This window comes from Notolabrus celidotus, chromosome 2 (genome assembly GCF_009762535.1).
Source record: "Notolabrus celidotus isolate fNotCel1 chromosome 2, fNotCel1.pri, whole genome shotgun sequence".
Taxonomy (NCBI): Eukaryota; Metazoa; Chordata; class Actinopteri; order Labriformes; family Labridae; genus Notolabrus; species Notolabrus celidotus.
The window spans coordinates 17,332,844-17,354,577 of NC_048273.1; the positions used below are offsets into that span (position 1 = coordinate 17,332,844).

The 21,734-nt window shown below is 37.6% G+C and overlaps 2 protein-coding genes across 3 annotated transcripts; one reads left to right on the plus strand and one right to left on the minus strand.

The window, feature by feature from the left end:
* Positions 1–914: 914 nt before the first annotated feature.
* On the plus strand, positions 915–15,926 carry slc1a6 (solute carrier family 1 member 6). Of its 2 annotated transcripts, XM_034701491.1 has the most exons (12): positions 915–1,242; positions 1,335–1,390; positions 8,243–8,509; positions 8,944–9,081; positions 9,274–9,481; positions 10,174–10,216; positions 10,433–10,561; positions 10,643–10,827; positions 10,937–11,170; positions 12,115–12,309; positions 13,676–13,810; positions 14,094–15,926. In XM_034701491.1, the coding sequence occupies exons 3-12, from the start codon at positions 8,287–8,289 to the stop codon at positions 14,290–14,292; spliced, it is 1,689 nt and encodes a 562-aa protein (XP_034557382.1). In that variant the 5' UTR covers positions 915–1,242; positions 1,335–1,390; positions 8,243–8,286; the 3' UTR covers positions 14,293–15,926. The 2 variants fall into 2 exon arrangements, with proteins under 2 accessions (XP_034557382.1, XP_034557391.1); XM_034701500.1 differs by lacking the exons at positions 915–1,242; positions 1,335–1,390 and adding an exon at positions 6,772–6,781.
* A 952-nt stretch (positions 15,927–16,878) lies between these two features.
* On the minus strand, positions 16,879–20,062 carry ccl44 (chemokine (C-C motif) ligand 44). The gene is made up of 5 exons (XM_034701509.1): positions 19,944–20,062; positions 18,813–18,942; positions 17,936–18,083; positions 17,769–17,847; positions 16,879–17,677 (listed from the first exon to the last, which is right to left on the minus strand). The coding sequence occupies exons 1-4, from the start codon at positions 20,005–20,007 to the stop codon at positions 17,809–17,811; spliced, it is 381 nt and encodes a 126-aa protein (XP_034557400.1). The 5' UTR covers positions 20,008–20,062; the 3' UTR covers positions 16,879–17,677; positions 17,769–17,808.
* Between the last annotated feature and the right edge of the window lie 1,672 nt (positions 20,063–21,734).

Sequence of the window (21,734 nt, forward strand, 5' to 3'; positions counted from 1 at the left end):
CTCAAGAAACAGATGCAGCACAGAGCTGATTAAAAATGAACTTCAAATATCTGTAAACTGTGACTTGTCATGTAAGGACTTCTCTCTGGCTGTGTAAAAGGACAAAAGACTGCTTGAGTCAGTCAAGAGCAGCAAAAAGTATCTTTGGAAAAAGTACATTTGGTGAGTCATACTCCTCTTTTGTATTTCATTTGTCTTTTGCCTGTTTTTTTTTATGTAAAGAGCAAAATTGTGGTTTCCTTGAGGTTTATTCATATGAGGTTACATAATGATACAGTAAGGATTAAAGGGAATATACACACTTTCTGCATTCCCAGTTTAATCAGAATATGAATATACGCTGAATTCACACATCATGCTCACACCCCCATGGCACCGTGCACCTGCCCCTTATTTAGTAGTGAGAAAGTTGGCAGCCATAGTAGTCTCCCTAAAAACAACTTAAGGAGAACACCTTCACTAGAGGGTTTTTCAGTCTACTAATGAATACTACAAGTGGGTTTTTCAAAAAATGTAAAACACATTCCCTGCCATTGTGGTTCTCCAAATCAATTTCAATTCAATGGATTCTGAAAGGTTTGAATATGAGCACATGTTCATAAAGTTGCACAAACATGGTTTTGTTTTCTGATTGTGTGGTGGGCTTTGTGCATATCAATTCAACTTTTCATGAACATGAGTGGGTTTGTGAGTGGAAAGATGGGAGACAAAGGGTTAACTACACGAGCTCCCCAGAGTGGTTTTAACAGTTGTAGCACATGCATGATGTAGTAGCTCAAACTGTTATGTTTACACTACTGCTTGTATTTGAAATGCAACACAGCTGATGGTATCTTTGTGCAGGACATTAACGTGTTCTAATAAAGTGGCTTTCAACATTTATCTAATTATGAAATCCATAACGATGCAGTTTCAAATCGGATCATACTGGTGGCCGGGCATTGGGTGGTTTATCTTCATTTTTTCCTCTCCTGGAGGATCCTTAACCTCTCCTCCACCCACGCAGACCTCCAAGGCGCTTCTCTCCGCTGGAGGCTGCGTGGAGAAGCACATGCGGGCTTGATAGTAAACCAGGAGATGTTAGTGAAGACGGTGAGGGGAAATACAGTGTGTGGGCAACATCTCTAGTTCATTATCGACTCCGTGGTGGTGGAGAGAGAGAGAGATAGGGAGAGAGGTATCCACATGACGGTGGAAGGAGCGTCTTGGACAGGCAGAGGTGTGAAAGATTTGATTTGTCTGGTAAGTCTTTTTAAAGATAAGTCTGTCAAGGTGTCAGTGAAATATGTAAGGAAGAAAGTGAAGTTAAAAACCTGTTTTTACTGTCTTTTCAGAGAGTAAAAATCAGTGGAAAACGGAAGGATTAGGCTCCATTGAAAGCAGAAGCAGGGTAACTAATTTATTTATTTTTCTTCTACAAAGTAGCTGCTACATCTGCATCTATCTATCTATCTATCTATCTATCTATCTATCTATCTATCTATCTATCTATCTATCTATCTATCTATTTAAATTTGGATAAACTCATTGTGAATAAAACAGTTCCTCCAACAATTTTAAAGGAATCCTTTTCATCCATGTAGCAGTCTCTGAAATATCTTTACTTTATTCCCTCTTCAAATATTTTTCCATTCTGTTCCTGGTGAAGCCTGACCATCAGTATTATCCCTAACATTAATTACATGTACTTTAAATACTTAAGTTTGATAGCACATCCAGTTGAGGCAGATGACTATTAACCAACAAGTCTGGTTCTGTTCAAGGTTTCTGCCTGTTTTAAGGAAACTTTTACTGGCCACCGTTGCGAAATGTTGCCAAATGATTGTTTATATGTATATATGTGTATGTGTGTGTGTGTGTGTGTGTGTGTGTGTGTGTGTGTGTGTGTGCGTGCGTGCCTGCGTGCGTGCGTGTGCGTGTGTGTGCGTGTGTGTGTGTGTGTGTGTGTGTGTGTGTGTGTAAAAAAAATTAGAGTGGTCAACCAATATCAGTCTTTCAACAGCCAATGCCATTGATTAGAGAACATGTATGCTAATTGCCAATATATTATGCTCATTTCAAATACAACAGTGTAATAACAATAACATCCTTAATTTCATTCACATTGCAATCTCATATACAATACATGTTATCTTAGCCAGCAACATGTTTTTGATGGATTTTTAGAATGGATTTAATTCATGAAATAGAAAAATACATCGGGTTATACAGTAGATTTTAGAACATGACTAATATTGATGTTAGAAGCAATACTAAATTGCATTATTCTATATATCACAAAATAATATATATTAAACAGCAGCCAGTTACTGATTCAGATATGATATGCTTTCATTCAGGATTGGACATTACATTCGGAGCCGGCCCGAACTGACATGGTGCCCGAGGCAAGATTTTAACTGGTGCCCCTTGTATTATAACCAACTCCAACAATCACATCACATATACACTGAAAAGACACCTGACATCCAGCTTTATGTTTTACAGGTTTCCTTTGTTTTAAAATAAAAAAACTCTAAAAGAACATTAATAAAATGGTAATAACACTGACATTTAGCAGGAAAATAATTATACTATTTCAAAATGCATAATGTTGTAGTAGTAGAATTTATTTCAGTCGTTATATAACACAATAATTTTCAAAGTACAGACACTTTCAACAAACCAAAAGTAATGTATTAAGTGATGACTGAAAAGGCAGAAGCAAAATGCTTATTTAAGCCTAGCCTACATTTTCTATCTAATTAAGCTAACAGCTTCCAAAGTGTAAGGAAAACAACAACAACAAAACAAAAACAAGTAAATCATGAACACTTAAAGACTTTAAAAACTGATTTGCATACCATTTTCATAAAAACCAAAAGTGAATTGCAAGCTTTTAAATGTTTACTGGCATCTTTCTGCAATTGAATCCAAAATTAAATGAGATAAAACAATGTTGTTTTTCCTATTATCTTCAAATTTTCATATATATATATATATATATATATATATATATATATATATATACAGTAAATGATGTTAGTTAAGTCTTTGCCATAATTCGGGTGTTGCTGACCATTTTGATTTTGTTTGGTGGTGATGTTTTAATTTCATGATGACATTATCAAAACTGTAGATTGATGTATCCTTGTGACTGAATGGTGAACAGATATAGTGTTATTGTTGTTTTATTGACAGGACTACAACACTACTAAATATGTGTACCTCAAAGGAGAGAACTACTGTGTTTGTCTTCAGCAACTTACACGTAGTCATTGTCAATAGTTGTCATCCTCAACAATGCCCATTGTCAGTATGAAACTAAAAACAAAAGCTGCCTATCATGGTTGTTGTCATGTTTTTGTATGTCTATAAACAAAGTGATTTTTCTTAATGTGCTAGCTCTCTTGCTTGCTATACATAATTCATTGTTTTTGTTTTAAAGGAATGTGTTCTAGAAAATAAAATAGTTTTGCTGTAAACAGAGAAATAATACCAATTCAAACACAAGCAAAAGCCCAAAACATATTTCCATTGTTCCATTTTTTTTTTTTTTCAGTGTTTATGGGAGAACTTCTTAAAACACTGAATCCTTAAAACATCTCCTCTGAACTGTGTGCTACAATTGACCCTTAAAAAACAACGTTTTTCATCTGGATGCTCTATCGCAGGGCTGTTGAATTAAATATTTGGTCGGGCCAGATTTTCAGACTAAGGACATGAGCTAGGCCGGACATTTTTAGCAGACAGTGAGCAAATTTAACCATTTAAAAGAAAAACAAATAGATAAGATACAAACACACTGGATGTTTATTAACGTATTGCCACATCCAAAAGGGCATAAACACAATAAAAGAGCAGTGCTTAAACTAAACCTATGCTGAAATACTGCTTCTTTAAATTTTACGTGACAGTTGCTTTTGGGCCACTCAAGGGTTGCTTTCGGGTAGCATGTGGCCCGCGGGCCACTAATTGAATAGGGCTGCTCTATCGTATACGTTACAATGCCATACATTCTAACAATCCCATGACGGGGACTCTGTAAAGACTTGGGGAAAGTATAGTAGACCTGTAGTGTAAAGAAATGTTGCTGAGGGGGCTGCCTCAGACTGGGTGTTGGAAGCTAGATGGATTGGTTTTGATCTTTGATGGACGTGGATTAAAAGGTTGACAGTTCAGTGTGCATGTCAGTGTGTTTTTCTATGCATGTGTGTGTGGAGGTGTGAGAAGGTCAGGCTATGTGAGAGGCCTTTTCATGTCTGTGTGCTTATGAGAGTAGAGCTGTGAGATGTCGTGTCATTGTGCAGCCCAACGTGGACTCTCTCACATTCAAGTCCTCACTCTCTGTGAGCTGCTGAGACCCTCAGAGAGTTCCATGACTCTAATCGTGCGGTTTGACACAGACTCTTAACCATGAGTGGTGAGTAACCAGTGAGCACTTGGCTGAGGTTTGAAGAGCTTAGAAACTTCCTCTGTCTTGATGTTTATGTTGTATTTTGGTGAATATAGGGTTATTGAACTTACCTGGACAAAAGTAACTTTATGCAGAGATTCCAGATGTTGTAGAACATTTAGGACATCAATTTAAGTTCCCTCTCTGATTTTTAAAGAGCATTTTTTGTTTTATGGGTTAATTTAGAAGATGGTCTGTGCATGAAATACATTTGAGATACTTGTGATTGTACTATTTTTGTGATACAGCTGCGCAGAAACAGATAAACTGAACTGCAATACGTTATTGAAGATAGATATGCATGTACCAGTTTGAGATGAGATTCTTGTGCACTAGTATGTTTTGACATGTCAGTCTGAACTGGCTTTCTATTGAGGTGTGAAATGTGCTCTGCTTTACAAGCTGCATAGCTGTACAGCAATTAAGCTCATGGGACCAAGTTTAATTTTAATATGTATTTGTGTTCAGTGGATTTGGATTTATTGTAGCACATTTTTTTAATTTCATTACAAAAAAGGCCAGTTGACCATCTCATGTTTATCGAAGCTTTCTGTTACTATTACAGGAACTCATGTCCTTTCTGCTTGGTTAATGTTTATCACTGTCCTGATCCTCTTGTGGATGTTTGGGTTGTCAGACAGAAGCATGTCCAGGACAGAGCAATATGAGGCTGCTCTGGCACGTTAATGAAGTAATTTTGTACTACTACAGCGACTTAAATGAAACTTAGTGACAAACTGTTTCAAATGCTGCCATTAAATCAGAAACTATACAATTTTATTCCATAGTGAAAAGTGCTTTTAAACTGTGGAATGAATAAACTACACAGAAAAAGAGACAAAATATAACATTTACCACATCATGGTGCTTTATTGCAACTCTGAATAAACCACAGTAAATCTGTTGAATCAGACCAAACTAAAAAGGACATTTTCATTTGACATCTTAGTGGTGTACTGATATTGGCTTTTCAATGGCCAATGGTGATACCATTAATTAGAGAGCTGGTCAGCTGATATCACGTTGTTGTCATGTTAGATATAATTCCATAATTCAATGTATATTACAATCTAATATACATAGTTATCTTAGCCATATACATGTTTTAAATATATTGTAAATACATTCATGAAATAAAGTAATACATTGAATTATTGGGTTCGATTGATAGATTTGATTGATATTCATGTCAGAAGCAGCGTAAAAATGCATTATTCTATATATCATAATACATTTTATATTAACCACAAGTCCAGTTAATGAAAATAGTCAGAAAACAGAATTAACATTTATGCAGATGAGACATATAACGTACAGAGAACTCCTCCTGCTGAACACTACAAGTTGTAATCACTCAAATATAATATCCTAATGTGCATCAGCAAGATGGTGACTGTCTTTAAGTTTAGCTGCTTAAATTTCCATTTCAAAATCTTGGGTGCCGGTTAAGTTCAGCAGTTGAATGAAGTCTACCATTTCAGAGGATAGAGTCCTCAAAGCGACTGGCTCAGTTTCTATTCAAACTTTATCAAATGCAATCCCCTACTCTCCGTAGTTTCCTACTCTATCCACTGTCCTGTCTCTAAAATAAATGCTCAAAAGCCCCAAAATAAAACTTAAAAGAACCCTGCCAAGTTCAATTCCTACTTAAGCTTCATTTTTCATGTATTTTAAATGTCCACTGGACATGTGCCAAGCATGACAATGTTATGCTTCATTCATATTTTGATTTTTTTATAAGCTGATGCAGAACTGTGTAAGAGGCATTTTATTAATCCATTCAGCACATTCAGTGTTTAAATAGGATCATCAGCAGTCTTGTTGAGGTCCTCACCAACACTTAGACTGTGTTGCACTTTTTGATCAGAGGTTTCTTCTGTGTGTCAGTTACACAAACCTACACACTCAGATGAAGTCTGTGTTGACAGTCCTGCAGTGCTGAGAGCTGATTCTTTGTTATCTGACACTGAGGTGAAAAATAGATGGAATTATTCAGGGTCATCCCACAACCTGCTCAACAATGGGTCTCGGTGTATGAAGTATATCTAGATAAATGAGAATCTCAGAACAATGCACAAAAGAAAATCAATGGACAAGAATGAATAGATGACATCTTGGGAGATCATATGCTTCATGTTTATCCCCAGGGGAGGAATAAAGATATAGAGGTGTTAGAGCTCAGATGCCAGCTGTATTGTTGTGTTGTTCTTTAAGAGGAGAGCTTAGTGTGTTTGTAGAGGGTAATTCAGAGGAAACGCTGTACCCTACATAGATAAGGAGAAGTGAGACCAACAGCCACGTGCTACACACACACACTCATTGCGTGGTACAGCACAAGGAAACACGGTAAGACTGCTGAGGCTTATTTTTTCCCACTATACATAGAGAGGCACAGCTTATATCTACTTTGTTGCTTTAGTGCATACAAGGCAGAGGCAACATAGAGCTGAAACATGTAATTACTGAGCCTGAATTATACTTGTAGCATGCTATTATTTAAGGTTATTCTGTAATGTGAATTAAGGTTTCATGCCACCTTTGCTTTCTACTACTTTAAGACCAACAAGAAAGCTAGTCTCTCTTTGTGTCCTGGTCTGTTTCACCAGTGTTCATTCTTAATTTACACAAATTCAGACAAAAGGACTATCAGTACTATAGAACATAAAGCCATGAACTAATGATTTTACTTTTAATGCTGCAGTACATCTAATATAAAGCTCATAGCATGTCATATTTTGTACTTCAGGGAGTGTTGTGGACAAGTTAGGTGTTAATGTTGTAACTCATGATAAGTTTCCCTCCATTTCTTGCCTTGTCCTTATCAGAGAAAAGTTTTGCTTCAAGTCTATGAAAGACTGTTATTTATTAGTTCAAGTTGTTTCACATTTTAAAGTGGAACTGTGGCTGTTTATTTTCTGGATTTACATTTTGACCCTTCTTTGGGGAGGATTCATCAAAAACATTATTAAAACAGAAAAATCATTAAAATACACTTAAATTATGAATAATGAATATCACAATTTTCTAGAACATAAGTCAATGATTTCAAATTTCTTGCTAATCCGTGACCATTTACAATACCAGTAACAATGATAATCATCGTAATAATAATTGTAATATAGAATTACATAAAAGAGATAGAAACAACAAATACATTTTTGAAGCTGGAAAAAGATTGAATGAGTTTTCCTGCTTCATAGCTTATCCTTACGGTTGTTATGTTTATAAACTAACCCTTTCACTATTTTAATGACTTTATATTAAATGGATGACACATTAGATTTCTGGATGTTTCCAAAAAAGCCACACTTATTAAAAGATAATTTACTTGTATAAAAAACCAAACCCACAATGTCCAGTCAGCGTATGTCTGTCGCCACATATTAACTTCCCTCCATGGTTATATTTTGCACTCTCAGTTTCACAGAAACTCTTATTTCTAAGTCTTAGCTGGGCATGGTTTTGATTGACTATCTAAAAATTGTGTTAATGTGGGGCGCTGGTGGCCTAGTGGTCTAAGCGCCCCACATACAGAGGCCATAGTCCTTGTCTAAACCCCCCCCCCCAAAATATAACTTAAAAGAAGAAAAAAAATTGCGTTAATGTGGAAAAACAGCAGTCAGAGTCAGTCAGATATGATTTTCACCTCCGTTGTTTGGATCTGATGCTGTCTCTTAGTTGAACAATATCAATATGTGTAGGTGTCAATTCATGTCCTCCAGCAAACTATTTTTTCAAATAATTTGCAATGATAAAACTACATGTAGGATTAACTCTCTCCGTATACATCGACCTCTCCTTCACCAGTTTCCCACGAGACCCGCCTCCTGGACCAGGTGCTGGAGCTGATTATGAACGAGAAGCCCCCCAACAGTGCTAGTCTTTTCCTTAACGAGGACTCGGAGAAACCCCCCCATCCAGAGAGAGCAGACTTGAAGCGGCGCATACGCAGAGCCATGGAGAGGAGAGCTAGCAGCATAAAGGAGAGGATAAGCTCCATCAGTAGGGAGAGCGTCAAAGGCTTCCTCAAAAGGAACCTGTTCGTTCTCTTTACTGTTGCTGCTGTGGTTCTAGGTGAGTGAAGAGGGGATCCTAATGGGGTCTAGGATTTCCACAGCAACTCTAAAGGCAATGGATAGTGAAAACCTGGAGGGTTAAAAGAAAGTTCTGCCACTTCCTAGCTATAGGTTATTGGCGTTAGTAAGTAGCTGGATTCTAACATAATTTTTTGATTAATTGTAACTTGTTAAATATCAAATGTTTAGCTTTAGCTTCCAGATGATCACTTTATTGGTCTTTTCAGTTGTGCCTCAATCAAAAAGTTGTTAAAAAGTATTAATTTTTCAGATTCCTGAGATTCATATCACTGTCAACACAAAACACAACAGGAAAAACCACACCAACATTTGAGCATGATACCATGTTAATGGGTATTGGCTGCACTGTAAATATGGTCGATTGACTATATCTGACTTTATGCTTTTGTTTGTGTGTGCACATGTATTCAGGTGTCATCCTGGGCTTTACTTTGCGCCCACTCAATCTGTCCCTGAGGGAGATCAAGTACTTTGCCTTTCCGGGGGAGCTGCTAATGAGGATGCTTCAGATGCTGGTGCTGCCTCTCATCGTCTCCAGTTTGGTTACAGGTTAGCTCTAAATGAGCACGGACACAGTCCATAATCCCCAGACCCCAAAATGTGAAAAGTGAAGGATTATTAGTGTAACCACATTAAGCTCAACTTTAAATATTGACAGCTCTAGTCACTGTATAAATATATTTGTGTCAATTAATGAAAACATAAATGAAAAATTCTGAACTTATATCTCTTCTGTGTCAGGTATTTCCTCCTTGGACAGCAAAGCATCGGGTAAGATGGGTATGCGTGCCGTAGTCTATTACATGGTGACCACCCTGCTTGCTGTGTTTATCGGCATTGTCATCGTGATAATCATACAACCTGGGAAAGGCAGCAGGGACAGTCCTGTGGCCAACAGTGGAAACATAGAACCAGTTCAGGCTGCTGATGCTTTCCTGGATCTGATCAGGTACCAACAGCAATGACACCGCTTAGAAACTCTCTTTAACTTATTTGAAAGTCAATCACGAGTTTTGTTAACTGTGTCAGCAGTTTTAAGATTGCCAACACAAAGCCACTTCATCCACTTTTAGAGGAACTGTCTGATATTTTGTTAACGTAGACGGTCAGATGACACTACATCCAGTCGCCAGTGTGCTTGACTTGGTAGAGCAAGGCCTGTAATATGCTTTTCAAATAGATTGTAAGGGTTTAAATACAAAATAATCTTTATTTTTTTTATAAGGCTACTTGAGAGATGCAAGATTTGTATAAAAACTCCAGACTGCTCTCTCTGTTTTTCAGATTTTTATGTTTAGCTCACTAACTGGCAGCATGCTGTGACTGCATTTGGAAAGGGAATACATGAGATATTTATGGGTTCAATTATCCTACTTTCAGCAAGAAAGTAAATAATTGTAGCCCAAAATGTCAAACTATTCTTTGTAAAGCTTAATACAATAATTAGGGCACACAGATGTAAAAAGAAAAGTAGAAACAGTGAGTGTAGAAACATGAATGACAATTCTCCCAGGCAGATATTATAGCATGAAATGGTAATTGATAAACATAATAAACCATGCCAGAGCCTGCTTTCACTCATATGATTCTGTTTTTAGAAAAAGAGGAGCAAAAATGTATTTTTTTATTTTTTTATTTCAGGAACATGTTTCCCCCTAATCTTGTAGAGGCTTGTTTTAAGCAGGTGAGACACTCTTTCCTATCTGTGATATATTATTAGTACTATTGGATATAACACAACGGATATTTCATTGTATAAAACAACCGCCAACATATATCTTGAGATCTCATCCATGCACAGAGAAAATAAATTGAAGACAAATATGTACAAACATACATTGTTTCAGTTGTTCAAAAAAATAATAAAAGTCTGGTTTGATTGTCACACTCTCTTTTATAGTATAAAACTCTGTACAAGAAGACTGTGCACACAAGGAATGTGACAGTGACACTGAATCTCACCGACACTCTCAACATAACAGACTCTACCCTGAGCGTGAACCTCAGCAGAGTGCTACACACCATACAGGTGGGTTAACTGCATGATTCGATCTCACCATTGAGGAGGATTTTCATCTAATAATGAATTACACATATTTTATTTTTGCAGGAGACAGTGGAGGAGACTGTTCCTGTGTCCGGCTCCTCTAATGGAGTGAACGCTCTGGGTTTGGTCGTTTTCTCCATGTGCTTCGGTCTGGTCATCGGCAACATGAAACAACAGGGTCAGGCCCTCAGGGACTTCTTTGACTGCCTGAATGAAGCCATCATGAGGCTTGTGTCCGTCATCATTTGGTAAGTAAATACACACCTCCAACTCTGTAACCTTCTGATCTTTATTTGTATATTAACACATAGGTCAGTCACTTTATCATCCTCATATATAATCATGTCACCCCCCCAGGTATGCTCCAGTCGGCATCCTGTTCCTGATTGCAGGGAAGATTGTGGAGATGAAGGATCTGGCACAGGTGGGAGGTCAGCTGGGGATGTACACTGTATCGGTCATTGTGGGTCTCCTTATCCATGGCCTCTTTGTCCTGCCACTGCTCTTCTTCCTGGTGACCAGGAAGAATCCCTACATCTTCATTGGTGGCTTGCTGCAGGCGCTCATCACTGCTTTAGGAACCTCATCTAGGTAAACATTATAACTTGAAACTGACGGATGTTCACCTTTAATCTCTAGGGCAGGGGTTCCCAAACTTTTCAGCCCGTGACCCCCAAAATAAAGGTGCCAAAGACTTGCAACCCCTGCTGTCCCTCAAAGTGATTTAATGTGGCTTCATTTAGTTGCTCTGCAGAAAATTAGCCTACATTCCGTTATGAATTAACCAACTGCTACTGATGCTTTTGATAATTTCCTGTTTACTCGCCCTCAACTTAGGAGTCATTTGGCAAAAAGAAAGGTTGAAAACTCATTACATTTTCTATTTTCTATTTTTATTTCAAGTTTAGCTACTATTTTTGTCGATATTGTGTACCATGATGGGTAAAATGTAATATTTTTAGATAACTTTTGTCATTCAACTTCTTTATTGCATTTTTTCAGTATTTCTTTGTTCACCACAAGTTAACAAATTATATATAAGTAACACAAAACCATCAAAGAGAAGAAAAAAAAACATAAATACAAAAGAAAAAAGAAATAATAATAATTAACAGTACAAATGAAAAGGAAGATAAACATAAGAAAACAAGGTAAATAAATAAAGGTAATAATAATAAATGTTTTTAGATAACTTAAAAAAAAAAAAAACATTCAGGAAGACATTTCACGACCCCCCACTAGTGTCTGGCAACCCTCCAGGGGGTCCCGACCCACAGTTTGGGAAACCCTGCTCTAGGGTATAGAAATGTATGTAGGTATAGGTATGTAGAAATTAAGTACTGAAGGGTTAAGGATATGATACAAACAGTATTTACATTGTATGAAATCAAAATACTACACTGTTAGATACATACATTATATATTATGATAGGATAGGAAATAGTTGGATATGTTACAATACAATACAATTCATTTACATGTCTTGACTGGTTCTTATTCAAGATACTTCATTGCTCTTTCCCCTCATACCTCAGCTCAGCTACTCTACCTATCACCTTTCGTTGTCTGGAGGAGAACAACCGTGTGGATAAACGAGTGACACGTTTTGTCCTCCCTGTGGGTGCCACCATCAACATGGACGGAACTGCCCTCTATGAGGCAGTGGCAGCCATTTTTATTGCCCAAGTCAATGACATGGACCTGAACTTTGGCCAGATTCTCACAATCAGGTAACCCTATTAGTTTGTTTCACTCTAGGTGATATAGACCAATACTATGGATTATATCTGAGCTTCTCAATTTAAAGAGGAACTGTCCCAATCCATGCTAAAAGTCTGTTTACTTGTCATTTAAAGGGATAATGCATATGGAAAAAATTGTGAATTCTTTGACACGCTGTCCTAAATCTTTTACATTTCCCCAGTATTATTGAGGGATGACAACAACAAGAATTCTCAAAATGAAAAATATTAGGGAGCATGGAGTTATGAAGAAGTAAGCTCACAAGAACTCTGAAGCCTAGTCCTCCAATCTGTTTGTAAAGAGATATGAGCTGTATATTGCTGCATTATACCTAGATCTATACCTGTAAATATTGTTTTAAGAGTATTTCATATGTTCAAGTATTTGACGCTTTCAGGTCAAGCAACAGCAAGGCAGCTTAGTGTATATGCAGCCATGCAGGGATGTCAAACAATATGCTTCACCGTCCTTTCCATATGTTTATCTAGGCTACAACATAAAGCTGATAACTTATTATATCTACAACTTTTGCAGGCTCTGGAAGAAAATCTTCCAAGTCTTGACAAATACAGATTGTAGCAGGAATGACATCCACAGGCTAAGAGGTTAATAGGCAAACACTTATACTGTCTGACTCTGATAGAGAGGTACGGCAGGTGAGGAAGCACGTGGGCCGCAGCTTGTAAATACAGAAGCTGGCATCAGATATGTAGGTTTTTTTTTGCACAGATCAGTCTAGAGGTGAGCTGATAAAATGTGTTTAGCCAAGAATGTAAAAAATGCATTGTTCCTTTTTCTTTTCTTAATGTTTTATCATTCTTGAGGAACATATTGTTTCGAGAGGAAATAAAGATTTTTTTAAGACAACCTTTGTCAGGTGACAAGACAAATCCTGGATGGGTAACCTCAAAAAATAATTTATCTATAAACTGTGTAATGACTCATTCAATTCATTTTTATTTGCTCAGTTTTGAAACAGACATAGTTTCTATATGAATCCTCTGCGCCACCTGTTTTTTGGCTGCAGAGGAGATTCAACATGTGATCATGTTTTATTTATATAACAATTCACCTGGTCAGCAATTTTATTAAAATAGTGTTCTCATGTGTACATGTTATTTGAGAAATAAAATTAAATCCGTTGTTATCCTTTAAAACATTAGTACAACTTTCTTAAGTTTATTTAAAAACATGTCGGTATGACCACTCGAAAGAACATTTCCATAATTGTAGAATTCCCCCTGTGTGTTTGTCACTCTACTACTCCCACCAGAGAGCACATGTGCAGTTTGTTTGTTTCTCTTTATTAAATGTCTTCACTCTCCTCTTCATTCCCTCCCACCACCCACTCAGTATCACAGCAACTGCTGCCAGCATCGGAGCAGCAGGCATCCCTCAGGCTGGCCTAGTTACCATGGTGATCGTATTGACATCGGTGGGACTGCCCACAGAGGACATAACACTGATCATCGCTGTGGATTGGTTCTTGTGAGTTTCCACTAAATGTCAGCTTGATGGGGATTGGTCTGTGTGTGTGCCAGCCTAAATGTCATTGTAAAGCTTCAGAGAGCCCAGAGGTCCCTCTGCTACAAAGGTTATTGATGCATAATGCAGAGTGACCGATTTAAGAAGCTTTGTTTAGAGGCACATTTATAAGCTGTTTGTGTCATATACAGTATACAACAATATTTCCCCTGTCTAAACCTGCATACATGAAATCTCTCTTTTTGTCCCTATGTGTTCTCTTTCTCTCTCTCTCTTCTTTCCCCAGGGACCGTTTGCGTACTACCACCAACGTACTGGGTGACTCGCTCGGGGCTGGCATTGTAGAGCACCTGTCTCGTAAAGAGCTGCAGACTCAGGATGCGGAAGTGTGCAACTCCGTACTCGAGGAGAATGAGAAGCCCTACCAGCTTATCTGCCAGGAAAACGATATACACAACCACCGCAACAGTGAGACCACAATGTGATGATACAAGAGGGAAGACATGGGATGCATGCACCACAAGCATTTACATCGAGGTGTGACTGTCAGTGGTGAAGGGAAAGTCTTGGGAAAAAGTAGTTCTTGGTCAGGGAAGCCAGAAATCCACCCACCCCTGCTGCTTGATGTCAGGAAATAAGTACACATTATGTTTAGGAACAGTTACAAACTTATGCCTACAATCTGATGTCATGCTTTTGCCTGAAGTGTCAGTTCTTTGGGGGCATTTTACTGGTTTATCACTAATTCTCACAGTGTAAGGAAGCTGTACATGTCAAAGACAAAATAACTTCAGCATTATCATGTTTCAAAACTTTGTATTGTTTATGATCCGTACAGCCAAATCATCATACATCCCTCCTGCCAGGGTTTAACACACAGTATCAGTATACAAAGAAACCAGTATTCAAAAATAAAAAGGAAGACCGCTGGTATTCTTTTCTAATTTACACAAAATTCAGCTTTTTTATGGTGCAGGACTTTAACACTTGATAAATCTTTTTCATATTTTAAACACTCATTTTTGTCAACATCATCATGACTACCTCTAACGGAACTTAGACTTATGTCTGTCTTCATCAGCAACTTATAAAATACACAGGAGCATATCAGCAAAATGTAAATACATCAATCACTGAATAGTTTTGGTTCCACATTTTCAGCTTTTAAAGTCTTTCTTGTTATTTAAGCTTGCTTGCACAATGTTATTCATAACTTTGAATGTACTTGACTGTTAAACACTTGAGGACTTTGTGGTAGAGATTCTTTGCTACTTGTTATTTTGTAGTTGAGGGTTTTTGTATCTGTTATATATTTCAAGTGACTTGGTAGAATGTTTTCCACTCAGTGCTTTCTAACAAATATTATATTTGTGTATTTCCTATATTTCTAGGTGCTATTGCTTTTAACGTGGGACTGTTATGCTACAAAGTTATGTCACAGGAAAAGCTGCCATCATACTTGTTATTGACTCTTTTTTTACTTTCAGTCTAAGCAAGTGACCGGTTATGACTTAGAAAAATTAAAATTTTTATTTTCCTTTTTTTGGCAGAAGTTCTCGATTTTTTTTTTTTAAAGATTTGATTAATCTTGCACTGGATTATTTGTTAAATTACTTATTTGTAAAATTCAGAGAGTTGGAGTTGTTTATACTTAAGTAGTGTGACGACCAATTAAGCACAATTTGTTGTTGGTAACAACAATGTGTAAAATGTACCTGCTGTGTCTCCCGTTTGGCGAGTAATACTACAAATGATTGTACTTTCATGTGGTTACATTTTGGTTCGAATTATATATTGCAAGCTAACCACTGACAAGTTTTTTTTTTAATTGTTTTGTGAACAGGTACTGTGAGGAAACTTGGTAAATGCCTTGATGAATTGAATGTACAGTCGCTTAATGCCTTTTGGTGTTGACTATTTTAATGGAAAGTGTAGTTTATCATCATTACAGTAGAAAGTTATAAAGCATTTAATTGAGCTTATTTGAATTTGTTTCACTTGCATGCTTATTAAGAGGTTTTACTTCAGTTTTGATGCTTGACGTTCTTTCTGATAAAAGCTCAGCATTTTGATGGACAGCTTGTGAAAAATGTGACAAATAAATGGCTCAGGAATTTGAGGGTGATCTCATTACTGTGTTTGTGGCTACCCCTGGTGGAGGATGTTTTCCTGTCTAGAAGCTGTTCTCCTTGGAAAAATGAGATTTCATACCAAATGAATATGGAAGGGAAAGTTTCAAACAGCCTGAAATCATAACAGTATATACTGCACTACTATATACAGTAAAACAGCTGATTTGAATGTTTTTATTTGACTACTTTTAAAGCTACACTTCACATTATGTTTTTTGTCAGCATGAAAATATTTCTTTGTATTGAAACACCCTAACTCAGAAATAAACCACCCAGCAAGGTCTCCATCACTGTGGATTAACCTTTGTCTTAAACAATTGAAGTAGATACAATTCAATTAAATACTCATTTAAAACATGACCTGTAACCCCCTCAACAACTAGAATTATATGCTGTGACACTGAGCTTCCTTAAAACAGCGGATAAACAAGAGGCTGCTGAAGCCATGCTAGCAGTTATGAGGTTACTAATGCTTTGATGCTTTGAGCTGCATGTTATAAAAGGCTTGTTAAAATGACTACTCTCAATACTAACACAACATTTACAATAAATAATATAAACATATCCAAAGGCCTATTTATAGATTATTACCACAAATGAATATAATGCTAAAAGTAGCTAATTAGCACTAAAAACCAGAACTGACCATGGACCTAACTGATAGCAAAAAATGCAAATGATGGCATAGCTAATCTAGAATAGGAAAAATAGTGATCATTACAATGTTTTGATTCCTTCAGAAAAATATCTGAACACACATTCATTCTAATTGTGAGGTTTTCAAGAAAGGACCAAAGTGAAGTACCTACCACACAGCTATCCTTTGAAACATGTAGGATGCTAGCATGTCTAAATTAAGTGTATTGTGAGGTAAATAAGACATCCACTCAGGCACAAAATGTCACAGAAAAAAGCAGAGAGGCAGTTCCATGTATTATTGAAGGTTATTTTATAAAATTCACATACAGTGCATTCTTCTACAATGCTTTTGTGTTTCTCACACAATTGAGCCCTCTAGGATTTAACAGCCTTGTCATTTGATGATTTGATTCATGAATACTTTGGCATAGTTTGGTGACAGACTACTGATGAAGAAGACAAATGTTAACTGCCTGACAAATGTAGATCCCTGAGGACCTCTTTTTTTTAGTTTCATACTCAGTTTAGAAACAGTTAATATGCAAGGTGGGCAAAATATCAGGAACATTTGCTCATTGAAAAGGTGAACTCTCAACTCTGATCCCACTTTTCACCTAACAGTCAGATATATCAGGTCAAAGTCTGCATTGTATGCAGTGTCATTACACATTACTAAAAGTATACAAGTCACAAATAAGCATAGATTATCTTGCTGATATACAACATAAATATCACTACTCGATGATTTGTTGTTGTTTTTTTTACACCTTTCCCACTGATTGTACATCAGCCGCGAGAAGTAATATTGTTGTAGAGAGAGACACTTCCAGGCAGATCCTGGCAAATAACAGTATGAGCCATTAAAAAAAACCAATTCTGCTTATCTTACAAGTAAAAACTCCTCAGTTTCAGCCACGTGTTTGGGAACATTTCAAGCACAGTTCATGTTTAAATATCGAAAGCCATTTAAATATGTATTGCTGCCCGGGTCTGGTCCAGGGAGACAGATAGTGTAGATAGAGAGAGACACACGAGACGATTGGAGAGTCAGCAAAGCTTTGCCACATAAAGATGACAAGCTGCTGAAAGTTAACTTGGCCTGTAAAAGAGAACATGAAAATATGGGATGAGATATTAAAGTGATGTACCTTTGCATTATTGAATATGTTACTGATGGTTGAAATACCTACTTATGACTATGAGTTTTCCTCCATATTTAATTGTGCTCCATCACTCCACATTGAGAACAGCCCAGTTATCTTTCTTGTCCTAATGGTAACAAGAAGAGGAAGTTAATGAATGGAAATACACATTGAAGTAGTTGTGTCTTGTAACCCTAGCACAGCTTTTATCCAACCTCTGACATGACAGGCAAGTTGTCACGAGGAAGAAGCCACATGGTTCCGTGGGCCTTGGTTCTCTGTCTCTGCAGGAGCTTTCTTAACAACCTCTTCACCTTCCTGTCCCTGGGGTCTGCACATTTCACTGCCTTCTTTGTGTAAAGACTATAAAAAAGAACACAATACTTATTACACATGATGGCAGGTACTGCTGCACGAAGAGGAGGCCACGTTTTTTTTTTACCTGCTGTAAGAACAACATTGGAATAATCAATGGTTCAGCAGTAAAATTAGGTGAAGCAAAGACTATGATGATTTGGGCCCCAGGTAATCAAAAAGATGTAAGAAGAATACTGGAGAAGCTGTAAAACACGTGATATTAGGTTTTTCTGTCTGACAGAACTGCCTTTCTGTTCTGTCAGACAGAAACTGTAGTCAAAATTAAGAAAAGTTGGAGAAAAAAGGCTGGAAACCATTGAGATACAGAGCACTTAAAGAAACTATTCAAACTCCTTTGCAGGAATTCTCTGTTTTTGTTAACTGGACCACATAAAAAGCTCCTCAAGCTACATCAGATTTCTCTGACCTGCTGGAAACAATAGGTATCACAATGCAGAATGGTTTACTTAACTAAACCCTGCTGTTCTGACTGACTGGCTGAAGCAGGGCTCAGCTGGCTCGGGAGGTATTTTCAGATGCCTTGTTATTCCCACATATTTCCTTTCTTACTTCCCTGGCAATTACAGCTCCGAGCCCTGCCATAACAACATGACCTGGAAAGATGACAATGCCTCTCAGCCCGGCTCTGCCCTCTTCTAACGAGAGGCATATTTTCCATGCCTGCAGATTGCTGTGTGCTCTTTAGCTCCAGGAGTGGATAGTTGAAATACTTGCATGATGGCTTGTATACTGCAGTCCGGCCCCTCTGTCTGCACCTCAAACCGCAACACATCTTTGGTACGCACCTTGCCCTGGGAGTACAACATGCAGCACTGGACATCTCTTTGCATCTGCACACCTTTACCTGGGACAGAAAAGAGACAAGCAAAGAGAAACAAAGGGACATTTCATTGACAGAACAATATTAAAGCGTTTTTTTGTCAAGCTGATTGAAGTTAGTTGGCTTATTCCTTATATTTCACACCTTTTATTTTATTTAGGCTTTCCTGTACCTGGTTATGTCAGAGTAGAAATCGTTTTTTGTGAGCACAGGCAGCTGACACAACATTATATAAACCCCAAAAGTTTCAGACAGAATGGCATTAGCTATACAGAGACCTTTTGCATTTGTATTTCCTGCACATTATCCTGGTTTTAAATACTGCAGTCAGTATTCTGATGTTTGCAAGGACTGAAAAGTATTTTGGCAGCTTTTGCACACAGCAACATATGATCAGTTCTGCAGAATGTGCACATGCCCTATAGTTACATATACACACACTCCCATATGGACACACATGTACACACAAGAATGTCAGATGAATTACAATGGCATCCCATTGTGCTGCAAAAACATACTCGCATGGCAGGGAAATGAGAGAAAGTGAGAGAAAGAGGGGAGGAATGTGTGTTTGTGTGGAGGGTGTGCCATGATGCCTTTTCATCCAAAGCAAATGTGTAAACAAATTAAAGTGTGATGGAAGCAGCAGGAGCTGTAAAATAGGACAGTGCTGCTTTGTTATGCCACAGATAATTTTGAATCCATCCTCAGGCACATCAACGCACTTCAAGCGCTTTTCACAAAATTTCATTAAAACAGACAAGATGACACATCACACAGACTGAGCTCTGACACAGTTGCTCTCTTTCTGTGAGTGTTGTGTGATTTCAGATGCTCATCCTCCTGCCCCTCTGTTTACATCCATGCCTCCATCCCTGCTGCTACCCCTCTGTCCCTCATCTCTCCTTTTTCTGTCTTCGCCATCGCTCTCTTTGCTACACTGTCCACCTGCAGGGTGCATGCATGCCATGCAACACACACACATACACACAAATACACAAACAGTAAGTAAGGTTGTGTCCTACCTTCCACAGAAGCTAGGAGGATAACAGTCAGAGAGATAACAGTCAACATCTGCAGCATGAACATGATGAGGCTGGCAGAGAGGAGGAGAGGAGAGGAGGATAATCTACTCTGTCACCTCTCCCTCTATGGCTGCCTCTCTTATATTACTCCCTCCCTCTCTTTATACCTCCCTGCCCATCTCTCACTCACTCACTTCCACAACCTCTCTTTTTCTATCTTACCGTCTTTCCCTCCCACCCTCTGTTTATCCATTTTTCAGTCATTCTCACACGCAGCCAAACTCCCTACCCTCATTTTCCTCTCCTTTTACACTCATCTCACCTCTCTCTCTACCTCCTTTCCTTCCTCTCCACCCAGGGTGCCAAGCCTCATTTGTCTCATTTAACATCCTTTAAATTCCTCCTTTATCCTGAATCTTTACTTAATGTTGGTGCATTTTTCCCCTTCAGATCTGAAACAGCTTTATAGGTGAAATGGAAAAATAGAATCAGCCTTAAGCCCTCTATGTTGAATGATCAACCCTGGCTAAAAAATAACATGTAAAATTATACATTTTTAAATGGCATCCAATTAACCCTGTTTTGCAGCTGTGTTTTGTAGTAGTGGAAACTGACAGACAGAACAAGAGGCGTGTCTGGCTTGTGCATTTGGATCAGTTGCAGCAGAGTTGTGTTCTCTGTGGAATTCCAGACAAAATGACACACACCTAGAAATAATCAGAAACTGCTTCTATAACTTAACTCCCAATGACATTTATAAATGATTCATGGCTTAAAAGTTAATAAGAGATGACAGATATACAGTGTATGTTAACTTGTTCTATATAAATATGCTTGTTACATAAATGTTGTAATAGATTATAACAGCCTTCTGCAAAGCTTCAGAGAAGCTAGTTAGGTTCCGTCTTTCAAAAGGTTTCTTAAGTGATTACTTTGCACTCTCTTAATTTTATGCATCATATTTCATTGTTTATTAGGTCTAACTATCTTATATTTTTATTTAGTCTTAATCTTCTGTTTTAATCTCCCCCAAAAATATATTAGATGTTTAACATGAGTGCTTTTTATTGGCAACTGGTGTTCCACAAGGTTTGCTCCTCGGTCTCTTTCTGTTTAAATTTTTTATGCTTCTACTCATGGCAGTATCATCAAAAGTGATATTTTTTCTGTGCTGTTGTCACACTACTGAATGTTCGATTTCAAACCCTGTAATGTAGCTGGTTTTAAAGTGTTTATTCAAATTTCCTGATGACAGCTGTTATATTATATTCCCTGACAAAAAATTAAGACATCTCTTTTTTTGGCCAGTGCGGGGGTATTCTTTAGCTGAAAAGGGGAAGGAATTGTGGGAAGCAGAGAGTGGGAGTAGATATGCAAATGGTCAGGGACAGGAGTCAAATCAGCGGCTGCTGCAATAAGGACTATAGCCTCTGTACATGGGGTGTGCAAGCTGAAACTGCTAAGCCAATGGCAGCCGAAATGAAGACAAATCTAACATTCCTCTTTTGAAATGGTGTATCAATTTACAGAACAAACTTGAAAGTCTAACAGCCAATACGAAACCAATCTCTGAACATTATTCCAGTCTTTGTTTTCTTTTTTATATTTTTCATGGCTTGGCTTGTGCAAATGCAACTATGGCACAAAGTGAATGTAATAAATTTGTCCAATAAAGTGATTCAGATGTTTGAAAAATGTTTCCTTTATGTCTTTGCAGCCACTCCCTGCCTGCACATAAATCATAATAAAATTGTCATTTAGTTTCCATAACTGAACACCACAAGAAAAAGC

Excerpts from the sequence above, each read along its gene's own strand:
- slc1a6 (XM_034701491.1), top strand. The coding sequence starts at position 8,287 with ATGAACGAGAAGCCCCCCAACAGTGCTAGTCTTTTCCTTAACGAGGAC. Across the intron at positions 9,082-9,273 it reads CGTCTCCAGTTTGGTTACAG|GTATTTCCTCCTTGGACAGC; the intron begins GTTAGCTCTAAA and ends CTTCTGTGTCAG. Across the intron at positions 10,562-10,642 it reads GAGTGCTACACACCATACAG|GAGACAGTGGAGGAGACTGT; the intron begins GTGGGTTAACTG and ends TTATTTTTGCAG.
- ccl44 (XM_034701509.1), bottom strand. The coding sequence starts at position 20,007 with ATGTTCATGCTGCAGATGTTGACTGTTATCTCTCTGACTGTTATCCTC. Across the intron at positions 18,084-18,812 it reads TGCAGTATACAAGCCATCAT|TCTTTACACAAAGAAGGCAG; the intron begins GCAAGTATTTCA and ends TCTTTTTTATAG. Across the intron at positions 17,848-17,935 it reads ACTTGCCTGTCATGTCAGAG|GACAAGAAAGATAACTGGGC; the intron begins GTTGGATAAAAG and ends TGTTACCATTAG.